The sequence below is a fragment of the Protopterus annectens genome, chromosome 13.part0 (assembly GCF_019279795.1).
Source record: "Protopterus annectens isolate FY-2018-M chromosome 13.part0, PAN1.0, whole genome shotgun sequence".
Classification (NCBI taxonomy): domain Eukaryota; kingdom Metazoa; phylum Chordata; order Ceratodontiformes; family Protopteridae; genus Protopterus; species Protopterus annectens.
In genome coordinates, this window is record NC_056747.1 from 751,579,696 (window position 1) to 751,605,483 (window position 25,788).

General features: G+C 40.4%; 2 protein-coding genes across 3 annotated transcripts in view; one reads left to right on the forward strand and one right to left on the reverse strand.

The window, feature by feature from the left end:
• CRYBA1 (crystallin beta A1) overlaps positions 1–25,788 on the forward strand; it is a 1,100,222-nt gene that overhangs the window by 899,163 nt on the left and 175,271 nt on the right. The gene's annotated exons all lie outside the window — the stretch shown is intronic.
• NUFIP2 (nuclear FMR1 interacting protein 2) overlaps positions 1–25,788 on the reverse strand; it is a 952,263-nt gene that overhangs the window by 2,053 nt on the left and 924,422 nt on the right. The window contains exons 6-8 of the mRNA XM_044054448.1: positions 22,003–22,121; positions 5,437–5,569; positions 2,611–2,753 (exon numbers count right to left, since the gene is read on the reverse strand). Of these exons, the coding sequence (XP_043910383.1) occupies positions 2,611–2,753; positions 5,437–5,569; positions 22,003–22,121 (395 nt within the window). The remainder of the gene's footprint in view (positions 1–2,610; positions 2,754–5,436; positions 5,570–22,002; positions 22,122–25,788) is intronic.

Genomic DNA, 25,788 nt, shown 5'->3' on the forward strand with positions numbered 1-25,788 from the left:
ATGTGGTTTTGAGAGAGATTTAAAGTGAAAGAGTCTGCAAACCTACCCTTTAAGAAATTAATCTAAACACTTATTTGTCTGTGGAGTCATAAAAAAACACAGTACAGTTTGTAATCTTGGTTGAAAAGATTTATTTATCAGCTGGAGCCCCCAACATATTCTTACATATTTCTTAAACTGTTTAGTCCTTGAAATTTAAGCAAAGGGGTGTTTTCTAGGGTATGTATTGTAAAATATCCATTCTCCTTGGAAAGGAAGGAAGTTGCAAATCTTTGAAAATAAAAGAAGCCTCTACAGTTAAAGCCATTCTATCAGAAGCATAGCTGGTTCAATTAGCGCTCTTTGCTGGTGCTATGATCCAGTGCTCCATTGCCTTAGCTGCTGAAGAAGTGAAGAGCAAAAAAAGCACTTCACTGTAATAAGCTGTAAGTGATCAGCTTATTACAATTAGATCTACGCACTCCACCTCCATCCCAGCAAAAAAAAAAAAAAAAATGGATGCTCCTTCTACCGGCACACCAACCATGGGGCCAAATGCATGATACACTCCCATCCCTTCAGCACCAGCCATTCAGGTCCCATTCCTGTGCCCTGCCCCCAACCTTCGTGTGCTGTCCCCACTGTGGGCCAGTAATCAAGGAGTCTGAATCCTTACCACTGGCACTGGAGAGGAATGTTCACTTGGAACAAAAATGGATACACCCAGTATTTCCAGATGCAGCTCTCTGCATCTAGCACAATTTCCCTTAAGAGCACATGGGGGACACACTCAATCCAGGGTCTAGATTTCTCTATCTGTCTCCGTCCAGGTCCCCAGTAAAATTCCCCACTGGCACAGCTATAGAGCTGAGACCTCAGCTGGGTGTCCAAGCCAAGTTCTCCACCACTCTCTCTGTGAAACCAATGCTTCATGTCCCTGCTTCAAGCAGCTCACACACACACACACACACACACACACACACACACACACACACACACACACACACACACACACACACACACACACACACACACACACACACACACACACACAGCCTTGCTAAGATCTGCTGCAGCTCCTGGAAGTCATAAAACAATTTCAAACCTCCATCCTTCCAGAGTAGCAATTAGTTCACCCCAAAGACAATACAGAAAGTGTCCTAGTACAGACTTTTTGTCTCTGGCTGCATTGAGTACTGTAAGATACAATCTTCATGACCTAAACCAGATAATTTAACTTCAAACTATTTTCAAAGTTGGGTGGATTGAGATTAATCTCTTCTCTTCCAGTATCCTCTGTTAAAACATATACATTTAAATGGTTACAATAACACATGTACATATCTTTTTCTGTCCAGCAGGGCACACTTTTGGTACATTTTTAACACAAGCAACTTTACAAATACATGTTTCAACACAAGCACCTGTGCAAATCAGATTGATATTCACATGACATATAATTCTGTATGAAATTCCAGCTAGCTGTGCTGGCATATGATACACATCCACTGCTCTACTGCTCCTAGCATAACTGGGAATACCTCACATCTTTACACCTCCTTTTAACATATTTTATTTAAAAAATTATTATTTTACACTGCACTAATAATAATAAAGAATCATTGCTTGAGCTTTAAGGTGTAGCTAAGTCAGTGTAGACAGAAGACCTTTCTACTCAGCATTGAATGAAGCCTTAAAGGAAGGACAGAAAAAAATAAAATGCAGGCAATACTAAAGGTAAGTGCAAGACAAATACCATATGCAGTAGTCTTACTCTATAGCTATAATCTAACCCTCTACCTCCCACACATAATCCAAATTCTAATGTGGGACTAACTAATGTTGATTAGTTACTATATTCCTGCTACAGTGGGAAGGCTGCTACTGCTAAAATGCAGCAGAAAAGGGCCACGTCAGGGATGCATCCCAGGACATAGCTGTAAAGGGTCTGTAAGGACGAGACTATTCACCAAGTTTAAAAAAACCATTAAATAAAAATAACATGAAATAATTATAACATGTTTCTAAACACATGAGTCAAATTGGTGCAAGATAAAACAGCCAAGTCCAGGATGCATCCTTAGCACTGAGCCTTTACTGAAGGTGATAAGAAGTACAATTGAAAATACAGTTAATATAAACATGTGAGGACTAGAACACTTCACTACCGCATAGGCAATGGAGGTTTGTGTTTAGAAACTGCCTGGCTATCATTGAAGGATTGCTGAGAATTGTCAGCTCCCTCCCTTATCATTAATAAAGGGGGACCTACTACACCCCCCTTCCAAAGGTATAGTGTATTAAGTAGCGCCTACATCATGGGACTGAATTTGGCATTATAAGAAGCAATGTTCACCTAATGAACATAATAAAATTATTCCCCATTTTATATTCTACACATCTTCAAAGGATCCTATCCCTCTTTTTTGACAGGGTAGGGTGAATTAGACCAGTTGATAGTTTCTTTGGGTAAAGGCGTGACCATGTAATCCAATGCAAGTTTAAGAGGTACCCAAGAAAGTTCACAGTCACATAAATGCTGGAACAGAAAGTTGGACAAGGGATAATTTCATGCTAATGTTGTTACTGGAAAGTAATGCACTTAAAGGAAAATAAAGTAATGAGACTTACGTTCCACCTGTGACTTGAATGCTGGCAACCCTGTCCTGGAAGCCATAGGACCACAAGCTGGGAATGTCCTCATCACAGACCTCCATTTTTCTGCCCTCAAAGTTTGCACATTCATATAAACAAATCTTGAAGTCTTGTGTATCCTGAAAATGGAAACAAATCAAAATCATAACTTTTTTTTCATTTTTTTAATTACATAATTTATACCCATTAACTTATTTTTGGCTGCAGCAAGTCTATGTAAGGAGGGTTAACACATGACTGTTTAACATTTGAGTATTAGTTCTAGGAGAGACTAGTTACTAGTCCAGGGAAAGTAGGCAGGAATTCTGGGAAGTATATGCCTTGGTATCCTAGCACAAAGCAGTATAAGGTGAAGACAATATAACTGTTGTGAGGTGTTTACAATAACACGAGTGACTTGGTCTTGTCTTTGCAGTTTAGTACTTATTACTCATTTATAACCACTCCTAAAGGACAGTTCTTTGCCTCAGATTTTTGCTAGGCAATAAATTTACTGCCTGAATGAGTAACAGGCAGGACTACACCCCCTCAGTCTAAAGACATAACCTAGCCCACTTGGAGGAGCTAACCAAATCTTAGATCCACAGCCCAAACAAATTAACATAATTTCAAGCATGACAGATATAAGACACTGACACTCACCCATGGTCTACTATATATATATATATATATATATATATATATATATATATATATATATATATATGTGTGTGTGTGTGTGTGTGTGTGTGTGTGTATATATATATATATATATATATATGTATATATATATATATATATATATATATATATATATATATATATATATGTATGTATATATTCTCAGGATGTTAAATTGTGCGAACAAAGTACTCATGTCAGGCATAAACTATGTGTCCTGAAACATTTACCCAGCAGGGCCAACCAGTGATACACAGCAGCTTGTTCTACATAGCCATTTTGTTAAAATGTTATATAGTTAACCTTCAGTCTATTAAATGGGTTAAATTTGGCTGTAAAGATAATATTACCAGTCATACTCCTTGTACTACCATTTAGCCCTCAGCAATGTATCAGAATTAACAGCACATAGCAATTAACATAAAATGGAGGTGGTTTGTGGGAGCTGAAATGGTCAAGAAATGAACGAGTCAGTCCTCCATCATTATTGCAAATACGTTACAGTGTTGTAGTAAATTTATGATCATTCATATCTTCATGGTTTAGCCACTAATATTAGTGAACGTGCTGAGCTATGAGTCTGAAGGTCAAGTTTGGCTCCATCTAGCATGCTGCAGAAAACAGCTGTGGCAAAATATCTTTCTTCTTTGAAAACAGGAATTAATTTGTAATGCTTCATGAAAGTTGTTGACTGAAAAACAAGTCCCTGCTTCACAAATGGCTGCTGATGGGACTCCACTACAGAGCCAGCAATCCCTCTTTTTGAATGTGCTGTGATGGTTCCATAACTCTCAACTTGCAGACATTGAAAACAGGTAGAAAGGCCCATAAAAAATAAGTACATTCAGCCAAAAATCTGGACAACTAATTAGCATAACATTTGAATACCAAATAGTACATAACTCTTCCCACTTCGGTAGGAATGTGGAATAATACTTAGAAACATATTTAAAAATCAGACAGTGACAAAATGATGGAAATTATAAGCACATTATCAAAGAGACAGTGTAAAATCTGTAGAAATTCTACCATACAAGGGAATTTAATTTTGCTTCCTTAAAAGGGAGATGTAATAAGTGTGTCCATTTTCTTTAAATATTGCTGTCAGTAGTATGTTGGTCATAGTAGTGTGTTTTTCTGTGTACTAGACAGCTTAAAAAAAATCACATGCGTTGAAGGGGGATTCAGAAAATTGTGTGAAAGAATAAATCAAGCCTGAAAATAGGAACATACCGCCAAAGACAGGTACATCATGTGCAGAGGTAAATCAGGCCTGAGTATAACAATGTTCCTCCTAAACAGTGAGAATTGTTGACTCTGCCCCACTACAACTCATAAGAGAAGCCTATAGAACCAGCAAATGAATTCAGAATGATTTGCTTATCCACAGAAAATCCCAACTCACTGATAGAAGATATAAAAAGCTGTCCAGACTTAGTCAGGCTTTCTAAGCACTTTAGTTTTAGGAATCGCATGCAAAAAGTTGTCTCGTAGAATCCATGAGATATAGGATCCTAAGGCTGAGAACAGAAGGAGGGAATCTGATTTTATTTTTGATTTAAAGCAATTTCTGATGCAGCTTTAGACATTAAAAAAGGGTTATTCAAGAGAGCTATCTGACGTTTATGAAAACCAAGTCCTGAACTCGTATGGACATGCATATAATTTAATTCCAAAGGTCACAATATCTTGAATGAGCATCTGTGATCTCACTGTCTTTGTTCAACAGTCCTTGACTGGTGTGATTCTTGCTTCTTAAAGCACTTATTGCAAGTTGCCTCTCATGTACAGTCTTCATAAAGTTATAAATCTGTGTCATCAATGATAACCCCTTTCTGATATTGGTCAGTCAGTATGAATATGATCTGCTTAATCAAAAATCTTACACAGAGTAATAAAAACAGCCTAGATAAGCTAAACATTATTCATATTTAGGAATATTATCAGTCAGTGGCAAGATGGCAGTCATTACATTGTGGTCTTGCCTAAAACCATGAGGTACCTAAGATAGGATGCTATATTTTAAAATATAAATCCTGCTCCAAATTTGAACCTAGACCTTGGGTATTTAATGAAATTAGAAACTGCATCATACTGGACTGTGTATGTATTGGACAGCTATATAATTGGAGAAGTACTTACCATTCGGACTGGCCTAAAGGACATTATTCTATCACTGTGGTAGCTGTTAGACCAGGCATCCCAGCGAGGATATTCTCCTTTCTCTAACATAAACATCTCACCTCCAAAGTTCTGTTGCTCATAAGCCATCCAGCTGCAAAATAAGAATGCAATGTGTTGTTAAATAACCAGAGCTCTGACAATGCAATATCTTGTTAACTAACTAGAGCTCTGACAATGCAATATGTTGTTAACTAACCAGAGCTCTGACAATGCAATATGTTAACTAACCAGAGCTCTGACTGCAATATGTTGCCTCTTGATAGGCTCTAGAACCATGACAGGATACAATAACATTCACTGACGCTTTCACATTTAGCACATTAGCTGTATATCTCAGCCAGCCTTCCCTCCAATGGAGCTCTGAAAGTTTACACTGTAACATCCAATAGGCAGAGCCCGAGCTTTTTCATAAAATCAAATTATGGCCTCTCATTTCAAATGAATGTTCATATCTCTGGAACCATAGGGGTTACTAAAGAAGGGTAAATAGAAAACACTTCAGAACAAACTATTTTTTATAATGCTAGCATTCTTTAGGCTGAAGGTCTTAAACTGGATTTTATAAGTCACAGTATACTGTGGTGGTGGTGGTGCTGCGGTAGCATTGTCGCCTCACAGTAAGACGTTGTCCTGTTCGATTCTCAGCTAGAGTGTCTTCTGTGTGGAGACATGCGTGAATGGGCGTACCTTCGTTGAAGGTTGTGCGTCAGCGCAGGCAACTCGGCACGTAAAAATCTACTGCCAATCATTAGCGGACCGGAGTTCCGCTGTGGCAACCCCCTAACTGGGAAAAGCCGAAAGTCACAACAAGTAAACACAATAACTGTTAAGTGTGTAATATTTTAAAGCAGCTTACAACATCTCGGCAACCACTCAAGTTGCACACATACTATAATTAGCATTTTGTTCATCCAGCCGAAAGCTTTCATATTAGACTAAGCAATTCTGCCTGTACCACTCAGTTGTTAACATATTTGGAGAAGCATGAAATTTAAGACAGTATAAATGAATATTATGTGAATAGCAATTAATACCTATTTACCTGCATTAGACAAAGGCAATGTATCAGTGCAGTTGTATTGTCCATCACTTGTATGCAACATGGTTTTGGAATTATTAATGGAAATATGAGAAGACAATATTAGATAGCTACAGGTATCAGTAGGATGAAACTAGAGAGATGACTGGAGGTTTCACTAGTCACTTTAATGAGTTAATTCCAGCTGTTGTGTTTATCTGAGGTAGGCAGCAAGGCAGTATAGATTAATTCTGCTGTATCATTGCAGTTGTCATATAATTCCTGAGCATCCAAGCAAAAGAAGGGACTGACAGGACTCATATGGCATCAGCTGTTTCTAACAGAGCTGAAGAAATTCTCCAGCTTCCAGCATAAGTTAAAGTTGTAGACTAACTAAAGCCGAATGCCTGCCTGACTCATTTAAACTAATGAACAATTTCATGTTAAACAACTGAGAGTTAGGGACACAGCAAGCCAGTTATGGTTTACTCAACCCATTTTGTAAGCTTTATCCCCCCCCGTAGAACCTAACCTAATGGCTGTTCTACCAGCACCCATTTTCCAATGTTCCCATTCATTCAACAGTAGCAGGAGCTGGGCATCCCCAGGTTAGGCAAGATCTCTCTCTAGCCCATTCACTACTCTCCAGGAACCCCAATCAGCTCATCTGATCCATGGCAACAGTCAGGCTGAAGGAGGTGGGCTTGATGGTCATGCAGGGCTGCTTATCCTTTCCCACAGTGGAGTACCCCATCCCCTGTGGCGACTCTTCGGAGTTTTGATTTGTGTTGCCCTTTGAAGGGAAATATGCTTCCATGTGCTGAATTTCCCACAGCTTACTATGACTGCAGTCCAGAGTGCATGCAGTCCATAGTGTGGGCTTGATAGGCTCAAGTTCCATGTGGTGCATCACTTAGTGCTCTTACTAGGTGTCACTCATAGGGTGAGTTACAACCACCACCCTTCCCCCATGATAGGCAAACCAACAATGACAACATGCTCCCATTCTTCCCAGCCAGCTCCCACAGGTGTCTGAGCAGCTATTGAAACTCTGGTCACTTGCAACATAATCGGGCTTTATCTCTCTCTCTCTCTCTCTCTCTCTCTCTATGCCACAGACTTAGCTTCCATTTTGTAAGCTTCAGCACTTAGCATGTTTGTGTTAAATCTCTAGTTTTCCTAAGAAACTTTACAACTAACATTTTTGTTTCTTAAAAGTATCTAAATCTGAATTAAGAACTTCTTATGTTTTCACCATATGTAATTTATCTAAAATATATTTCTGTCTTAAAATGGTATGTTTTAAAATATCCAGTCTGAGAAACTGGACTTCCATATTGTGGTATCATTGACTGCTGTACACTGACTCTCAGATGTTCAACATATTCCTATGCTGACAATGAAAAAGTAACTGCAAAATATTATGTCTGAATGGAGGGTGGCTTTTTAAAAGTTAGCATAATAACAGGTGCCAATTACTAATTTTTGGAGGGCATACTTCATATTTGAGTCCTGGTAGTAATATCCTATGATTGCATCACTGTTTAGAGGGAAAAGGTAATATTGCCTTGACAGTTTGTACCTTATAGTTTTATGAGAAATACCTCACTTGTAGTAACTCAAAGTTTCATAGTTTCATAGTTTAGTACTAGGTTATCTGCCCTGGGGCATTTGTAAGCCTAGCCATAGTGATGTGGCTTTCACCACCCCATAAAATGGTACAAAATGCACAGAATATATTTAGAATACTGTGCCTCTGTCTAGTAGTGACACAGTGAAGGTCCCCTTATATAATAGAATTAGTTTACTGTGCCCCTGTCTAGTAGTGACACAGATGTGACCCCTGGGGTAAACTTATGATCTCCCATCCACTCATCAAGATTTCTCTTGAAGAGAGTCAGTGAGGGGCTCTGCCTAACATGAACTGGGATCTTGTTCCAGAGCATGGGAAGCCTCTGGGTTATGAATCTATCCCTCCAGCATGTCCTATTCATACTTGTGCCGAGGTTTAAGTCTTTAGCTCTCATGGTTCTGATGGATTTGGATTTTTTGAGGTGGAGCATGTCCATCAGTTCCTGATTGGACATGGCCTTGTACATCAGGCAGAGATCACCTCTGAGCAGGCGGTATGCTACTGAATAGAGCTGGAGTTTCTTTAGTCTGGCAGAATAAGACATATGTTGGAGACCCTTGATCCTCTTGGTGAGGTACTTTTGTGGTCTCTCCAACTGTTGCAAATGCCGGGTGAGGTACATACCAAATGGGACATTGTACTCAGTCATGGGTCTGATGAGGGAGGAGTATAGGGGTACAATGACATCCTTGGATCTGGATGTGAATCCCTTCATGATAAGGTGTGCAAGGTAGAATGTTTTTCTAACCACTTTGGCAACGTGGGTGTCAAATGAGAGGTCGCTGTCGACTTGGGTCCCTAGGTCTCTGATTACTTTTTCCGTACTCAGTGGGTTGCTGTCTATGTGATAATTTGTGGGTACTTTGTTTTTCCCAAAGAGGATAACTATACATTTTTTGGCATTTAGTTTAAGGCCATGACTCCGGCACCAGTTGTCCGTTTCTGTGAGGCCTTTTTGTAGGATGTATGTGTCCGCTGGTGTATTGACTATGGCGCCTAGTTTGCAGTCATCTGCGAACTTTGTCAGCCACAACCCTCCCATGTTTGCTTTAACATCTGAGAAATAAATGCCGAACAAGAGGGGTCCCAGGACAGATCCCTGTGGGACACCACTTGTGACTGGCTTTGAGTCTGACATTGCTCCAGCGATTTTAACTTTATGGGTTCTGTCCTTTAGCCAGTTTGCAACCCATCTAGTGACATAAGGGTTTACGTTTAAGCTGTTGAGCTTATCTATGATGCCTGAGTGGGGTATTGTGTCGAAGGCCTTAGCCAAGTCCAGGTAGGCTGTATGGACTGCTTTGCCCTCATCAATGGCTCTAGTGACTGTTTCGAAAAAGTCAACCAGGTTCAAAAGGCAGGATCTGCCCTTTACAAAGCCGAACTGGGTGGGGTCAAGTGTCTGTAGGTCCCCAGTGTCTCTGTTAATGAGTTCCATAATGATTCTTTCCATAGCTTTGCAGACCAGGCTGGTTAAGCTTATGGGGCGGTAGTTCCCAGGGTCTGTAGAGGTACCCCCTTTGTGGAGTGGGACCACTGTTGCTGTACGCCAGTGTTCAGGTACATATCCTGTAGTAAGGCTAAGGTTAAATAGCATTTTTATGTGCGGGTTTAGCTCCTCTTGGAGTTCACGTAGCACGCAACCCGGGATACAGTCAGGTCCCATTGATGCTGTGTTTTTAGCTTTGCTGAGGGCGGCTCTCACCTGGACATCTGAGATGACAGGGAGATTACATTCAGCTGGGATAAGTATTTTTCTTTTGGGGGTGAGGGAGGGGAGAAATTTGCACTGAACCTGTCAGCCAGAATGTTGGCAATATCTGTGGGTTCAGTGTATTTTTTGTTGTTGTGAACTAACTCTGAGCATATCTGAGGGTTTCCACCCAGGTTTCTAACATAGCTGAAGAAGGCTTTAGTGTCCTTAGCGATTTTTCTCTCAAAGTTGGCCTTGGATGTTTTTATGAGAGAAGGTAGTTTTCTGCTAGTGTTGATCAGAGATGTCTTCCCTTTATGGGATTTTGCTCTGTCGTGCAGTAGCTTCCTTCTTTTGTTATACAATTTGTTAATGGCTGAGGTCCACCAGACAGGATGCTTGCCTTTGGTGGAGAGGGACTTGGATTTATTTGGGATTGCATGATCCATGCATTCTTGGAGATGTCCATAGAAAGCATTTGTGAAGGATTCAGCATTGTGGGATGTGGTATCCACTTGCCCAGTGGGCTTAAAGGATACCATCTCAGTCTTAAGAAGAGTGAAGTCTGCTTTTGAGAAGTTTTTCACTGTGGTCTTTTGTGCTGGGGGTGGAGGTGGGATATGTATATCCAGGGTGATTAGTTTGTGGTCAGATCTCACTAGTGAGGGGTATACCTCCAGTGTGGAGCATTTTGTCCCCATGTTTGTGATGATCAGGTCTAGTATATTATCTCCCCTAGTGGGAGAGGTGACTAGTTGTTCCAGTGCATTTGAATTTATGAATTCCAGGAACCTTTGGGCTAGGGTGTTAGGGCTAGAATAATGTACCCAATCTATGTTAGGGTAGTTGAAGTCTCCCAGTATGATGGTATTTTGTGATACATTCATATCCTCCAATGTCTTCAGGAAGGCTGAGTGGGTTTCCTGAGATTGGGAGGGTGGTCTGTAACATGCTACCAGTTATATAGCAGTTTTGCCTATGGTTAGTTGCACCTCTATGGTCTCCGATGCTTCATGTGTTGCTACTAACTTGGAGGTGTGGGTGTCCTTGATGAATATGGACACTCCCCCTCCCTTTGTGGTTCGGCCCGGGTTTTGGGGCCGAAAAGCATGATACGAGGTATAGCCTGGTAGCGCTGGGGTGCTCTCAGGAGCCTTGAACCAGGTTTCAGTTACTGCACAGACGTCGATGTTCTCCATACTGAGGAGTGCATCAAGTGCCTGCATCTTGAGATTTAGACTTCTGGCGTTAGACAGCATTACCCTTAGTTTTTTTCCATTTTTGTTTTCTAAGGAGGTGGGTTTGTCTTTTGAGCCTTGCCTAAAAAAGGCACTATGGGGGTGGCAAGAGCCTTAGCCAATATCCAGAAGCCCAGTGGTGACAGGTGCAAGCCGTCCCTTGCGAAGCAGCGTGGCTTGTCCAACATGTCATCCCAGGCAGACAGACATTGGATCCCCTTAGAATGACACTAGTACTTGAGCCAATTATTAAAGCTGATCATCTTGTCTTTGTATTATGGCATCATTCTTGGTGAGGGCAAGATGCTGCTCAGGGTCAGGGTCATACCAGCCTGGGCTACATAATCAGAGAGCTCCTCTATGTCTCTTTCCATGTAGTCCAGGGAGGTACGTCTCAGGTCATTCACACCAGCATGGACAATGACGGAGTCATATTTGTACTTGCTTTGGAGTGACCTGAGTGCATGTGTTATGTGGCGGATCCTAGCTCCCAATAGGCAGCTCACAGTCACCCTCTCCTTGTTCAGCCTGGTAAGCGGAACATCAGTGTGTCTGACTATAGAGTCACCTATTACTAGTGTATCAGGCATGGTGTTTGGCCTTAAGGGCTATGATTGATTGACACACTGATTTATTGAAGTATGTGTTGCATGTGTTTTGTTTTGAGGTGGTGGATTTTTGGATGTCTGCTTTGGGAGCCTCTGTTGTTTTGGTAAGTTTTTTATTAGGGCCTCCAAGTATGTCTTTGCGTTTTTATGTGTTTGGTTTGCAGTTGTGGTAGGTCTATGTGGGACTGGGTTTGTTGTGTGTGTGGTTACCATCTCCTCCTGTCTGGTCATGCCAGCCCTGAGTTGAGAGAGTTCAGCCTCCAGTTTGGCTATATAGTTGCATCTCTCACATGTATTTGTGTTTGTTGGGAGGAGGAGAGGGTTGTCTGTGTACATGAGACAATTGTAGCATTGTCTCAAGATACCCAGATTAACCAGCTGAACTGGAGAGGACATCAGTACTCTACCACTCGACATGCAAAACAGTATAAAGGAGTGCTGTGCCTTTAAGGGAAGTGGATATTCACAGGGGTGGTAGGTGGATGAAGTGCTTACATAGTATGAGAGTGCTTACTTAGTAGAGAAGTTTTGAGAACAAGTGCTAGGCTTATAATATAACGAGTAGTCTGATTATACTAAGAGTAGAGCTTCCTTAAGGGAAAATTTGAAGAGCAGACTTGGCGGAGCCAGAAGAACTTTAACCTTGTTTAACTGGCGCTGCTCTATGCGCACAACCATGCAAAGCCAAGCAAACGCGGATTTTAAACAGGGAACTTCAAAAGAGCTAGAAATGGTCCACAACAACCAATTACTACAGCTCTTGTACTGAGGTCACTTCCTACAGGGACAGGTAGGCTGCTCAAGGCTCCCCACTCCCACTGGTGAGCAAAGAAACTTCCTTCTATCCAAGTAAGGTAATGGACAACACAGGAACTACACCACAGCCCAGAATACAGCAAAGCCTGTAAACTGGTCTAAACTAGTCAAGGAGAGGCAGGAAAACAAGGATTATTATTATTTTTTTTTTTTGTTTTTAGATAGAAACACACAGAAAATGCAGAAACAGTAATAAATCAGTTACACAGGCTAGCACACTTTAGTGGGCAGCCTCAACAGTTAAATTAAACAAACAAACAAACAAACTTTCGATCAAATTCGACTAAAATGTAACTTTAAGTGCAGATATTAAATAATGCAGCAAACAGCTAAAAAAACAGTTTAAGCTTGTTTAGGGTAAGCTAGAGAAGGTATTTCAAGTAAAAAAACAGCAAAGATACTTAAATCCAGAAAGTAGTTGCTTTTCTGAGTTCTCTGTAGCTAGGACCACTCTGCAGGACCACGATGAGCTTGTCTGAGTAGTATAGCCAGAAAAAAACGCCCAGAGGCGGATTTTAAACAGGGAACTTCAAAAGAGCTAGAAATGGTCCAAAACAACCAATTACTACAGCTCTTGTGCTGAGGTCACTTCCTACAGGGACAGGTAGGCTGCTCAAGGCTCCCCACTCCCACTGGTGAGCAAAGAAACTTCCTTCTATCCAAGTAAGGTAATGGACAACAGTAAGACATTTCATTAAACAGAATGGTGTGTAAAGGGATCTTACATACAACCTAATCAGATGTTTAAGCAGCTGTGTTGCATTGTATAAGATTTAGTAAGTAAAATGTCCTTTCATTAAAAAGTACCAGAAGGGTTTGTACATTACAAACAAGTATATTCAAAATTATACAAGCAGGTGCATTCAATATTACTTGGGACACCTCATTTATATAAAGAAACAATGGTGCTGCTTGTATTAAAGGAACTGGAAATCCTTCCTAATGAGAAAATTACGAAATGTGCAACTATGAGTTATTAATGAGCTTTGTCTTCTTGTAGGCCTGGATTTTTCTACATTTGTCCACAGTTTAACTTTCACCAAATCAAATAAACAGATACACCACCCAGCTCAACCCTGAAAACAGCCACTTATGCCTAATGGGGTTACATGGTTAACACATTAAAAAATACTATGTCACAATATTATGCTTCTAGTTGTATCATGGTAGTACGAACAGGTTCAATTATTTGTTGAGCTTATTCATTAGGGAAATATAGGATTCAAACTGAGATCTCCAAGTTTACAACCTGGTGCCTTAGCCATTGTACTACATGGTTACCATAGTTTTACAGCCTGGTACCTTAACCATTGTATTACAAGGTTGCCATAGTTTTACAACCTGGTACCTTAACCATTGTACTACACAGTTACCATAGTTTTACAATCTGGTACCTTAACCACTGTACTACATGGTTACCATAGTTTTACAACCTGGTACCTTAACCATTGCACTACACAGTTACCATAGTTTTACAACCTGGTACCTTAACCACTGTACTACATGATTACCATAGTTTTACAACCTGGTACCTTAACCATTGTACTACACAGTTACCATAGTTTTGCAACCTGGTGCCTTAACCATTGTACTACTTGGTTACCATAGTTTTACAACCCGGTACTTTAACCATTGTACTACATGGTTACCATAGTTTTACAACCTGGTACCTTAACCATTGTACTACAAAGTTACCATAGTTTTACAACCTGCTACCTTAACCATTGTACTACATGGTTACTGTAGTTTTGCAACCTGGTACCTTAACCATTGTACTACACAGTTACCATAGTTTTGCAACCTGGTGCCTTAACCATTGTACTACTTGGTTACCATAGTTTTACAACCTGGTACTTTAACCATTGTACTACATGGTTACCATAGTTTTACAACCTGGTACCTTAACCATTGTACTACAAAGTTACCATAGTTTTACAACCTGCTACCTTAACCATTGTACTACATGGTTACTGTAGTTTTGCAACCTGGTACCTTAACCATTGTACTATACAGTTACCATAGTTTTACAGCCTGGTACCTTAACCATTGTACTGCATGGTTACCATAGTTTTACAACCTGGTACCTTAACCATTGTACTACATGGTTACTATAGTTTTACAACCTAGTACCTTAAACATTGTACTACATGGTTACCATAGTTTTACAACCTGGTACCTTAACCATTGTACTACATGGTTACCATAGTTTTACAACCTGGTACCTTAACCATTGTACTACATGGTTACCATAGTTTTACAACCTGGTACCTTAACCACTGTACTACATGGTTACCATAGTTTTACAACCTGGTACCTTAACCATTGTACTACACAGTTACCATAGTTTTGCAACCTGGTGCCTTAACCATTGTACTACTTGGTTACCATAGTTTTACAACCCGGTACTTTAACCATTGTACTACATGGTTACCATAGTTTTACAACCTGGTACCTTAACCATTGTACTACAAAGTTACCATAGTTTTACAACCTGCTACCTTAACCATTGTACTACATGGTTACTGTAGTTTTGCAACCTGGTACCTTAACCATTGTACTACACAGTTACCATAGTTTTGCAACCTGGTGCCTTAACCATTGTACTACTTGGTTACCATAGTTTTACAACCTGGTACTTTAACCATTGTACTACATGGTTACCATAGTTTTACAACCTGGTACCTTAACCATTGTACTACAAAGTTACCATAGTTTTACAACCTGCTACCTTAACCATTGTACTACATGGTTACTGTAGTTTTGCAACCTGGTACCTTAACCATTGTACTATACAGTTACCATAGTTTTACAGCCTGGTACCTTAACCATTGTACTGCATGGTTACCATAGTTTTACAACCTGGTACCTTAACCATTGTACTACATGGTTACTATAGTTTTACAACCTAGTACCTTAAACATTGTACTACATGGTTACCATAGTTTTACAACCTGGTACCTTAACCATTGTACTACATGGTTACCATAGTTTTACAACCTGGTACCTTAACCATTGTACTACATGGTTACCATAGTTTTACAACCTGGTACCTTAACCATTGTACTACATGGTTACTATAGTTTTGCAACCTGGTGCCTTAACCATTGTACTACATGGTTACTATAGTTTTACAACCTGGTACCTTAACCATTGTACTATATGGTTATCATAGTTTTACAACCTGGTACCTTAACCATTGTACTACATGGTTACCATAGTTTTACAACCTGGTACCTTAACCGTTGTACTACATGGTTACCATAGTTTTACAACCTGGTACCTTAACCATTGTACTATATGGTTATCATAGTTTAGAAGCAAAGCACAACCAACCTCCACGCAAGGTGCATGGCCAACACGAAACACAAAGACCAAAATACAAACAGCGCTCTTTCAAAATTGTCTCTATTTTTGGGGTCTTTGTCCACCTGTTATTTTTGGCTTTGTTCAGATTTGTTGTACTGAGAGGTTGAGACATATTATCTCAACCCAAATCCTGCTGCTGCTGCAGGTTAAACTCACTGCAATACCTAGTCTCTACTGAGTGTTAATGTAGCATCAAGCATAACTTCCCCCAACCCCAGGACTGCTGAATCAGTCTTGGTTGCTTACCCGCCCCAACTCCCATTGGCTGCTCCAGTGACTGGATTGCTAGTCAATGCTAGGTCTTATAAACTGCAGTCAAGACTTCATCCCTCTGCACCATGGAGATGTCTGTAACATTTTACATTAGCAAGAAAAGGCAGGAAACTGGTACACAGGATATTTTAGATGATATATTTTAAAAATCAAGTAAAACACAAAAGCACAGAGCAGCATAAGAGTCTGACTAATCTTTAACCCAGATAAATAATAATTTATATAATTATTGTGGCAACAATTAAAGACTCAGACTTAGTGTCCCCCATACTATCTGTGGCTTCCGTAACAAAATGCTTTGATAGAGTTATAACACATTAAAACTTGCTGGATATGCTTATCTACCTCTCAGGAAATGCATTTTTATTTACATAAAATAATAATGTAAAAAACAAAAACAAAAAAAAAAATCTTGCTTTTTTCCCACTTTTCTGAGAGTTAAAAAAGTTCAGTTACAGGCTTGCTGTTCCTGAACTGTTTGAAAGTTTCTGTGAGGCCATTTTTGCTTGGGCTGAAGGAGGGTCTCTGTGTTCATCAGTGGCAGTGACTAACATTGAGCAGCTTCCCTGCCCCCCGTAGAGGTGGTTACTGACTTGAAACTGTAGTTTTATTGGCCACTAGGGGTCATTTCCATAACTCCTTCATTTGTCCTCAGAGGAGTGGTTTAAGGCAGTAACTTGTAGTTTATTGGCAATTTTGGGTCATTTCCGGTCTTTTCCAGCCCCCTGCTATAAAGCACGCTTTAGCGCGCATTAGCACGATTTAGCCCGATTTAGCGCGGAGTTGCTACCGTTGCACACTAGGGCAGCGCCGGTTAAGCAGGTTTAGACTATTCGGGCTACCTAAAGTCCACTCTTCAAATTTTCCCTTAAAACTACCTTCCTCGAACTATACTACTGATCTAATCAGCGTATCCTATAATTAAAAAGATCATCTCTACTTGACTCCAAGTAGACTATTCTCTATCTGTTAAACGTAGCACTTGCTCCTACAGTACTTATTACCTTGATACGGCACTCTTGTCATAGATAGTACCCCAAAAGGCAACCCCCATTTCTCGGTCACCCACGTCCCCGGAATCTTTTTAAAGTTTTTTGTCTATTCCTTCTAGCATGTCGAGGGATCAGTTGCTAGTGTCCTCTCCTGCTCAGCTGGTGAACCTGGGAATATTGAGGCAATGTTACAATTGCCTCATGTACACAGACAACCCTCTCCTCCTCCCACAAAACACAAATACATGCGAGAGATGCAACTATACGGCCAAACTGGAGGCTGAGCTCTCTCAACATAGGACTGGCATGACCAGTCAGGAGGAGAAGGTTACCACACACACTATAGACCCAGTCTCACATAGTACCATTACAACCTCAAATCATACACATAAACACACAAAGACATACTCGGAGGCTCTGATCAAAAATCTACCAAAACAGCAGAGGCCACCAAAGCAGACACCCAAACAACCACCACCTCAGAACACAACACCTGCAACACATAGACCTCACAGTCAGAGTGTCAAACAGTCACAGCCCTTAAGGCCAAACACAATGCCAGACACACTAGTCATTGGTGACTCCATAGTCAGACACACTGACGTCCCACTCACCAGACTGAGTAAGGAGAAGGTCACAGTAAGCTGCCTGTCGGGCGCTAGAATCCGCCACATAACGCAAGCACTCAGGTCTCTCAACACAGGTACAAATATGACTCAGTCATTGTCCACGCTGGTGTAAACGACCTGAGACGTACCTCCTTGGACTACATGAAAAGAGACATTGAGGAGCTCTCTGATTATGTAGCCCAGGCAGGTATGACCCTGACCTTGAGCAGTATCCTACCTTCACCAAGAATGATGCCACAATACAGAGATAAGATGATCAGCTTTAACAATTGGCTTAAACACTGGTGTCATTCAAAGGGGATCCAGTGTCTGTCTGCCTGGGATGACATGCTGGACAAGCCACGCTGCTTTGCAAGGGACAGCTTGCACCTGTCACCTCTGGGATTCCGGATATTGGCAAAGGCTCTTGCCACCCCCATAGTGCCTTTTTTAGGCAAGGTTCAAATTCTAAACCTACCACCCTAGAACACAAAAAAGAAAAAACTAAGGGTAATGCTGCTCAATGCCAGAAGTCTAAATCTCAAAATGCACGCACTCGAGGCCCTTCTCAGTATGGAGAACATCGATGTCTGTGCTGTGACAGAAACCTGGTTCAAGGCTCCTGAGAGCACCCCAGCGCTATCAGGTTTTACCTCATATCATGCGTTCCGGCCCCAAAATCCGGACAATACCAAGAAAGGAGGGGGTATCCATATTCATCAAGGACACCCACACCTCAAGACTGGTGGCAACGCACGATGCATCGGAGACCATCCAGGTGCAATTAACCATAGGCAAGACTGCTCTGCAAATTGTAGCATGTTACAGGCCACCCTCACAAACTCAGGAACCTCACATGGCCTTCCTGAAAACACTAGAGGGATAAATGTATCACCAAACACCATCATACTAGGTGACTTCAATTACCCTAATATAGACTGGGAACACTACTCAAGCCCAAACACCCTAGCCCAAAAGTTCCTGGAATTCATAAACTCAAATGCCATGGAACAACTAGTCACCATCCCCACAAGAGGAGATAACATACTTGATCTCATCATCACGAACATGGGAGCACAATGTTCAACACCGGAGGTGTACCCCTCACTGGTGAGATCAGACCACAAACTAATCTCGCTGGTGGTCCTCATCCCACCCCCCCTGGAATAAAAAGACCACAGTAAAGAACTTCTCAAAAGCCGACTTCAGACTTCTAAAGACTAGTGTGGTCTCCTTTAAGGCCCCGAGCGGGCAGAAAACAGTACTCAAGCCGCTGAATCACTTACAAATGCCTTCTACCAGCACCTGCAGGACTGCATGGATAAGGCAATCCCAAGCAAAACAAAGACTTTTTGTACCAAAGACAAGCGTCCAGTCTGGTGGACCCCAGCCATAAACAAACTCTACAACAAAAGGAGGAAGCTACTACAAGATAGAGCAAAATCCTTAAAAGGTAAGACACCCTTGATCACTATAAGTAAAAAACTAAGAGCTCTCATAAAATCATCCAAAGCAAATTTCGAGAGAAAAATAGCTAAAGACTCAAAAGACAATCATAAGGCCTTCTTTAGCTATGTTAGAAACCTGGGAGGAAACTCCCAGATATGCTCAGAGCTAGTTCAAAATGATGTGAAGATTACTGATCCTACAGACATTGCCAACATACTGGCTGACAGGTTCAGTGCAAACTTCTCCCCCCCCTCCCCCCCAAAGGAGAGATATCTATACCAAACGATTGCAGCCCCCCAAACATCTCCAGCGCCCAAGTGAGAACTGCTCTCTCCAAAGCAAAAACACAGCATCCATGGGACCTGATGGTGTCCCCGGCTGTGTGCTCCATGAACTCAATGAGGAATTAAACCCACAGCTAGGACAGCTGTTTAATCAAAGCCTTACCTCTGGATACGCACTCCAGGAGTGGCGCACTGCAACTGTGGTACCACTTCACAAAGGCGGTGCCTCCACCGACCCTGGAAATTACCGGCCCATTAGCTTGACAAGCCTTATCTGCAAAGCCATGGAGAGGATCATAATGGACCTCATAAATAAAGACATAGGGAATTTGCAGACTTTGGATCCAACCCAGTTTGGCTTTGTCAAAGGCAGATCATGCCTTTTAAACTTGGTTGACTTTTTGAAACAGTCACCAAAGCCATTGATGAGGGAAAGGCAGTCCATACAGCCTACCTCGATCTGGCTAAGGCCTTGATACAATACCCCACTCGGGTATCATTGAAAAACTCATCAGCTTAAATGTCAACCCATACATCACAAGATGGGTTGCAAACTGGCTGAGTGACAGAACCCACAGGGTCAGAGTTGCTGGCACCATGTCAGACTCAAAGCCTGTCACAAGTGGTGTCCCACAGGGCTCAGTCCTGGGCCCACTCTTGTTTGGCATCTACTTTTCCAAGTACAAGCAAACACAGGAGGGTTATGGCTGACAAAGTTTGCAGATGACTGCAAACTGGGCCATAGTAGAAAACACATCTGACACAGATATCCTTCAGAAGGGTCTCACAGAAACGGATAACTGGTGCCAGAGCCACGGCCTAAAGTTAAATGCCAAAAAATGCATAGTCATACCCTTCGGGAAAAACAAGGTTACCCCTAGCTACCAAATAGGTGGCAATCCACTGAGCACAGAAGAAGTTATCAGGGACCTGGGGACCCAGGTTGATAGCAGTCTGTCATTCGACACCCATGTAGCTAAAGTAGTTAGGAAGACCTTCTACATTGCCCACCTTATCATGAAGGGATTCTCATCTAGATCAAGGGAGGTCATAGTACTCATCACTCATCAGACCAATGATTGAGTACAATGCCCCATTCGAATGTATCTGACCCGACACTTGCAGCAGCTGGAGAGGCCACAAAAGTTCCTCACCAAAAGGATAAAGGGTCTCAAAAATCTGTCCTATGCTGCCCGACTGAAAGAACTCCAGCTCTATTCAGTCGCTACGCTTGCTCAGAGGTGACCTTTGCCTAACATACAAGGCCATGTCAAACCCAGATTTGACGAATATGCTTCACCTCAAAAAATCTAGATCCATCAGAGCCACAAGGGCGGGAGACTTAAACCTTGACACGGCTATTAATAGGACGTGCTGGAGGGATAGATTCATCACTCAAAGACTCCCTATGCTGTGGAACAAAATCCCGGTACATGTGAGGCAGAGCACCTCGCTGGCCTTGTTCAAGAGAAATCTTGACCAATGGATGGGAGATCGCAGATATACCCCAGGGATTACCTCAGTGTCACTGCTCGACAGAGGCACAGCAAAATAATGGGTATAGTTCCCCATACTAAAGGGGTGGCATAAGCCACAAAACGATGGGCAAGGCTTGTAAATGCCCTCGGGCAGATAGCCTAGTATGAACCTATGAACCTATGAACCTATAATACATTTGTCTCCACTGCACAGCCAAATACAATATTGTACATTTAATGGACATGGCTGAAGAATCTGACAAACCCAGCCCAATGGGTCAGTTTTGTATCAATAATACAGCAGGCAGCACCAGCCTCTGAGATGCATCTCACTAGTCCTCAGGAAAATTATGGAGACTAGAGCGAGCTGCAGACAGAGTGGGCTGGGCATCCTATATGGAAGTTCTGGTCTGGCTAAAAGACATGCTCAAAATTATTCAACTCAGTATGCAAGTGATGGTTGTAGAACTAAAACCCAGATTTACAGAAAACAACTTGCTTAACTGATTGTCTCATTCAAACCCAAAATTAAAGGCGTATCTTCTTATTCTAAGCGCCATTCTCTACAAAAATCTGATTTAGTTGAACAAGCAGGCTACACCTGATACCCCCTAGGTCATAGCACTTAAAGTCTACTTTAACTCTTCTTCACTCTAACTTGACAACTAAGATTTATTGTTCTTTTTCACATCTCTAATTTATTCTACTCTATTTTCTCAAATGTTTTGAAACTTTTGTAAATACTGGACATTAATACATTGGATTTACTATGTATATTAAGCACTATGCTACCAATGCAATATTTTACTGTCACTTATGTGTTATTGTACTCTTGTTTATTATGTATGTCTGGTCAGCGTTTGACCACTGAAAGATTGAAATTGATCAGAATTAATCAGTGCTCTACCCTGGTAAACAATTGCAAATAAATAAATAAAATAATGAATCACTACTATCAGTAAAATGGTAAGTTACAGTCAGGAAGCATAGCTGTTAAGGTGTTTTAGGGTCAGTAAGATAAATATAACGTGTATAAGCAAGAAGAATTAAGAATTAAGAACTACTTACGGTCCGCATTCCACATGGATAGACCCCACTCTGTCAAAACCCCGGTCACACAGGTTCCTACACTCACTGTTGAACTCCATCTTGCGACCTTGGAAATTCTCAAACTCATAGAAGATTATCTGTAAGCAAAAACAAATTAGCATTATAACATGAGTTATGATTTTTCTCAAAACATATTATACCAGGGAAAATTAAGAAAACACATACCATGAGAGTTCTAAAGGCAGATAAGAAGAACGTTTAGTTAAAAAACTTAGCTTATCCCCTGGTGTCAGAATTCCCTTTCACTCTGTCTCTCACTCCCTCTTTCTCTTTTTCCTTTTTTGGTGTACTGACATGCCCTGAGTTACTACATTTTTTTTGGCTTATAATACACTCAGTCTACTGCCAGGAGAAAAACACTCCATTCAGTTACAGCAACATGCTGCCTTCAAGATCCTCCACCAAGCTCTGGATAGTCTCACAGGCAGTATTGGGGTAGCAGGGACCAAGCAACCTCATTCAATAACAGCATCAGGCAATTTGTTCTGATTATGCAGTAGAATGGTAAATATTTTGGGTAGTTTGTTTCCTCATAACACAGGTTGCCATTTTGTTCTATCTCTGTCAGCATACTATACAGTAATAACATGGGATCTGCATGTTCCTACAAGTACTCATTTTGACTGTCCACCATACCTAGGAACTAAAGGTATTTTACCTTTGATGTATATATAACAAATAGTCAGTCAATTAAAAAAAAAGGAACTCAAATTTCTCACTCAGTAAGACTGCTGACCCTTATTTGCTTCATCTTCCCACTCTTAGATTATTAGCACTACATGCAAATGCTCCATCTCTGTATCAGCAAGTCAGTGATAACAGACATTTGACAGTCAAACTAGTTCAATTGTCCGTATGTCAACATGGAAAGGAATTTCACTGACTCCTGTGTCAGACAGTGAGGCTAATAAGAGGAATCTTCTATTAACATTCTTTATAAGGTGGCATAAGGTTAAATTTACTGGTTGACAAACATCCCCACCATACCTCTCAACCTCTTAGCGGAAGAAATCTAGACAAAGCCTAAAATAATAAGGGTGGGGGCAAAGGCCCAAAAATAGGGATGGATTTTAAATATTGTTCTTATAAACTTAGAAAGTTGCTAGAATAACAGGTAATGTGTTTGCATACATTTTCTTAAGGATATGAAGCCTGAAAATCAAATTTATGATATTCATACCTCTCATCCTGTTAGAGCAACAAATCTGGACAAAGCCATAAACAATGGGGGACAAAGGATTAAAAATAGGAACGTTTTTAAAATATTGCTCTTACAAACTTAGAAAGTTGATAGAATAACAAGTTTTGCATTAGCATGAATTTTCTGAAGGGTATGGAGTCTGAAACTCAAATGTTTTCAGATTTCAACCCTCAATGATTTATCAATAATTTGCTAGAAAACCATCATTTTATGAGAAACAGACCAAAAATATGAGGTAAAAATATGGATATGCTGTGCAAATCTGTACAATTGAGAGGTATGATGATATTATTTAGTGACTTCAATGATCATTGATTTACCAGAAAGCCACACATCTTATGTGGAAGAGACAAAAATATGAGCAAATATCTGGACATTCTGCAAAAATCAGGTCACTTGAAAGGTAAGATACCTACTGTCTGGACATGCATTTATTTGTTTCTTGAGTAAGTGCATAGGTGCTACAAATCTTTTCAGTTAAAACCTGGTCCATGAACATGCAACACAGGAAATTTGTCAATAAACAAATACAACAATTAACAAGAGCAAATAAGGGTATTAGAACATATAACAAAATACATGCTCATGTAATCCAAGCTGGAAAATAAAAAAAAGAACTATACAAAATGGATTATAGTAATTCACTATGAAGAGATGTTAGACAGCGGCAGAAACATACATGCAGAAAGGGATAGAGTGCTTAATTTTTCTCATCAATATGAGACCCTCTAAGACACTAGCTGTAGATTTTAAAATTTATTATGACTACAACATAACCAGTAGGGCCAAGTTGTTTAGGGTATGCTTACAACAAATATAATATTCCAGACAGTTCACTACAGCAGCATTTGAAATGCTTCTCATCTTTAATGAATTTTGTAATGTTTAATTATTGGCCCTACATACTTGTGCAGTGAACTAGGGTTGTTTAACTGCTATCCCTGAAGTACGCTGAAGATACCTTTGTTGCCCAGTACCAGGACAATCTGGATCTGAAGCTAATAGGATAAGAAAATGAAGAATTTCACAAAGTGGGACTTGAAACAGAAAGCTCTCTCTGCAGTGGTAACAGTAAAGCTGGAACAATCATACCTCTCAACCTCACACAATTAAAAAAAAAAGGAACTCAAATTTCTCACTTAGTAAGACTGCTGACCCTTATTTGCTCCATCTTCCCACTCTTAGATTATTAGCACTACATGCAAATGCTCCATCTCTGTATCAGCAAGTCAGTGATAACAGACATTTGACAGTCAAACTAGTTCAATTGTCCGTATGTCAACATGGAAAGGAATTTCACTGACTCCTGTGACAGACAGTGAGGCTAATAAGAGGAATCTTCTATTAACATTCTTTATAAGGTGGCATAAGGTACTAAATTTACTGGTTGACAAACATCCCCACCATGCCTCTCAACCTCTTAACGGAAGAAATCTAGACAAAGCCTAAAATAATAAGGGCGGGGGGCAAAGGCCCAAAAATAGGGATGGATTTTAAATATTGTTCTTATAAACTTAGGAAGTTGCTAGAATAACAGGTAATGTGTTTGCATACATTTTCTTAAGGATACGAAGCCTGAAAATCAAATTTATGATATTCATACCTCTCATCCTGTTAGAGCAACAAATCTGGACAAAGCCATAAACAATGGGGGACAAAGGATTAAAAATAGGAACGTTTTTAAAATATTGCTCTTACAAACTTAGAAAGTTGATAGAATAACAGGTTTTGCATTAGCATGAATTTTCTGAAGGGTATGGAGTCTGAAACTCAAATGTTTTCAGATTTCAACCCTCAATGATTTACCAATAATTTGCTAGAAAACCATCATTTTATGAGAAACAGACCAAAAATATGAGGCAAAAATATGGATATGCTGTGCAAATCTGTACAATTGAGAGGTATGATGATATTATTTAGTGACTTCAATCATCATTGATTTACCAGAAAGCCACACATCTTATGTGGAAGAGACAAAATATATGAGCAAATATCTGAACATTCTGAAAAAATCAGGTCACTTGAAAGGTAAGATACTTACTGTCTGGACATGCATTTATTTGTTTCTTGAGTAAGTGCATAGGTACTACAAATCTTTTCAGTTACAACCTGGTCCATGAACATGCAACACAGGAAATTTGTCAATAAACAAATACAAAAATTAACAAGAGCAAATAAGGGTATTAGAACATATAACAAAATACATGCTCATGTAATCCAAGCTGGAAAATAAAAAAAAGAACTATACAAAATGGATCTTAGTAATTCACTATGAAGAGATGTTAGACAGCGGCAGAAACATACATGCAGAAAGGGATAGAGTGCCTAATTTGTCTCATCAATATGAGACCCTCTAAGACACTAGCTGCAGACTTTAAACTTGATTATGACCACAACATAACCAGTAGGGCCAAGTTGTTTAGGGTATGCTTACAACAAACATAATATTCCAGACAGTTCACTACAGCAGCATTTGAAATGCTTCTCATCTTTAATGAATTTTGTAATGTTTAATTATTGGCCTTGCATACTTGTATAGTGAA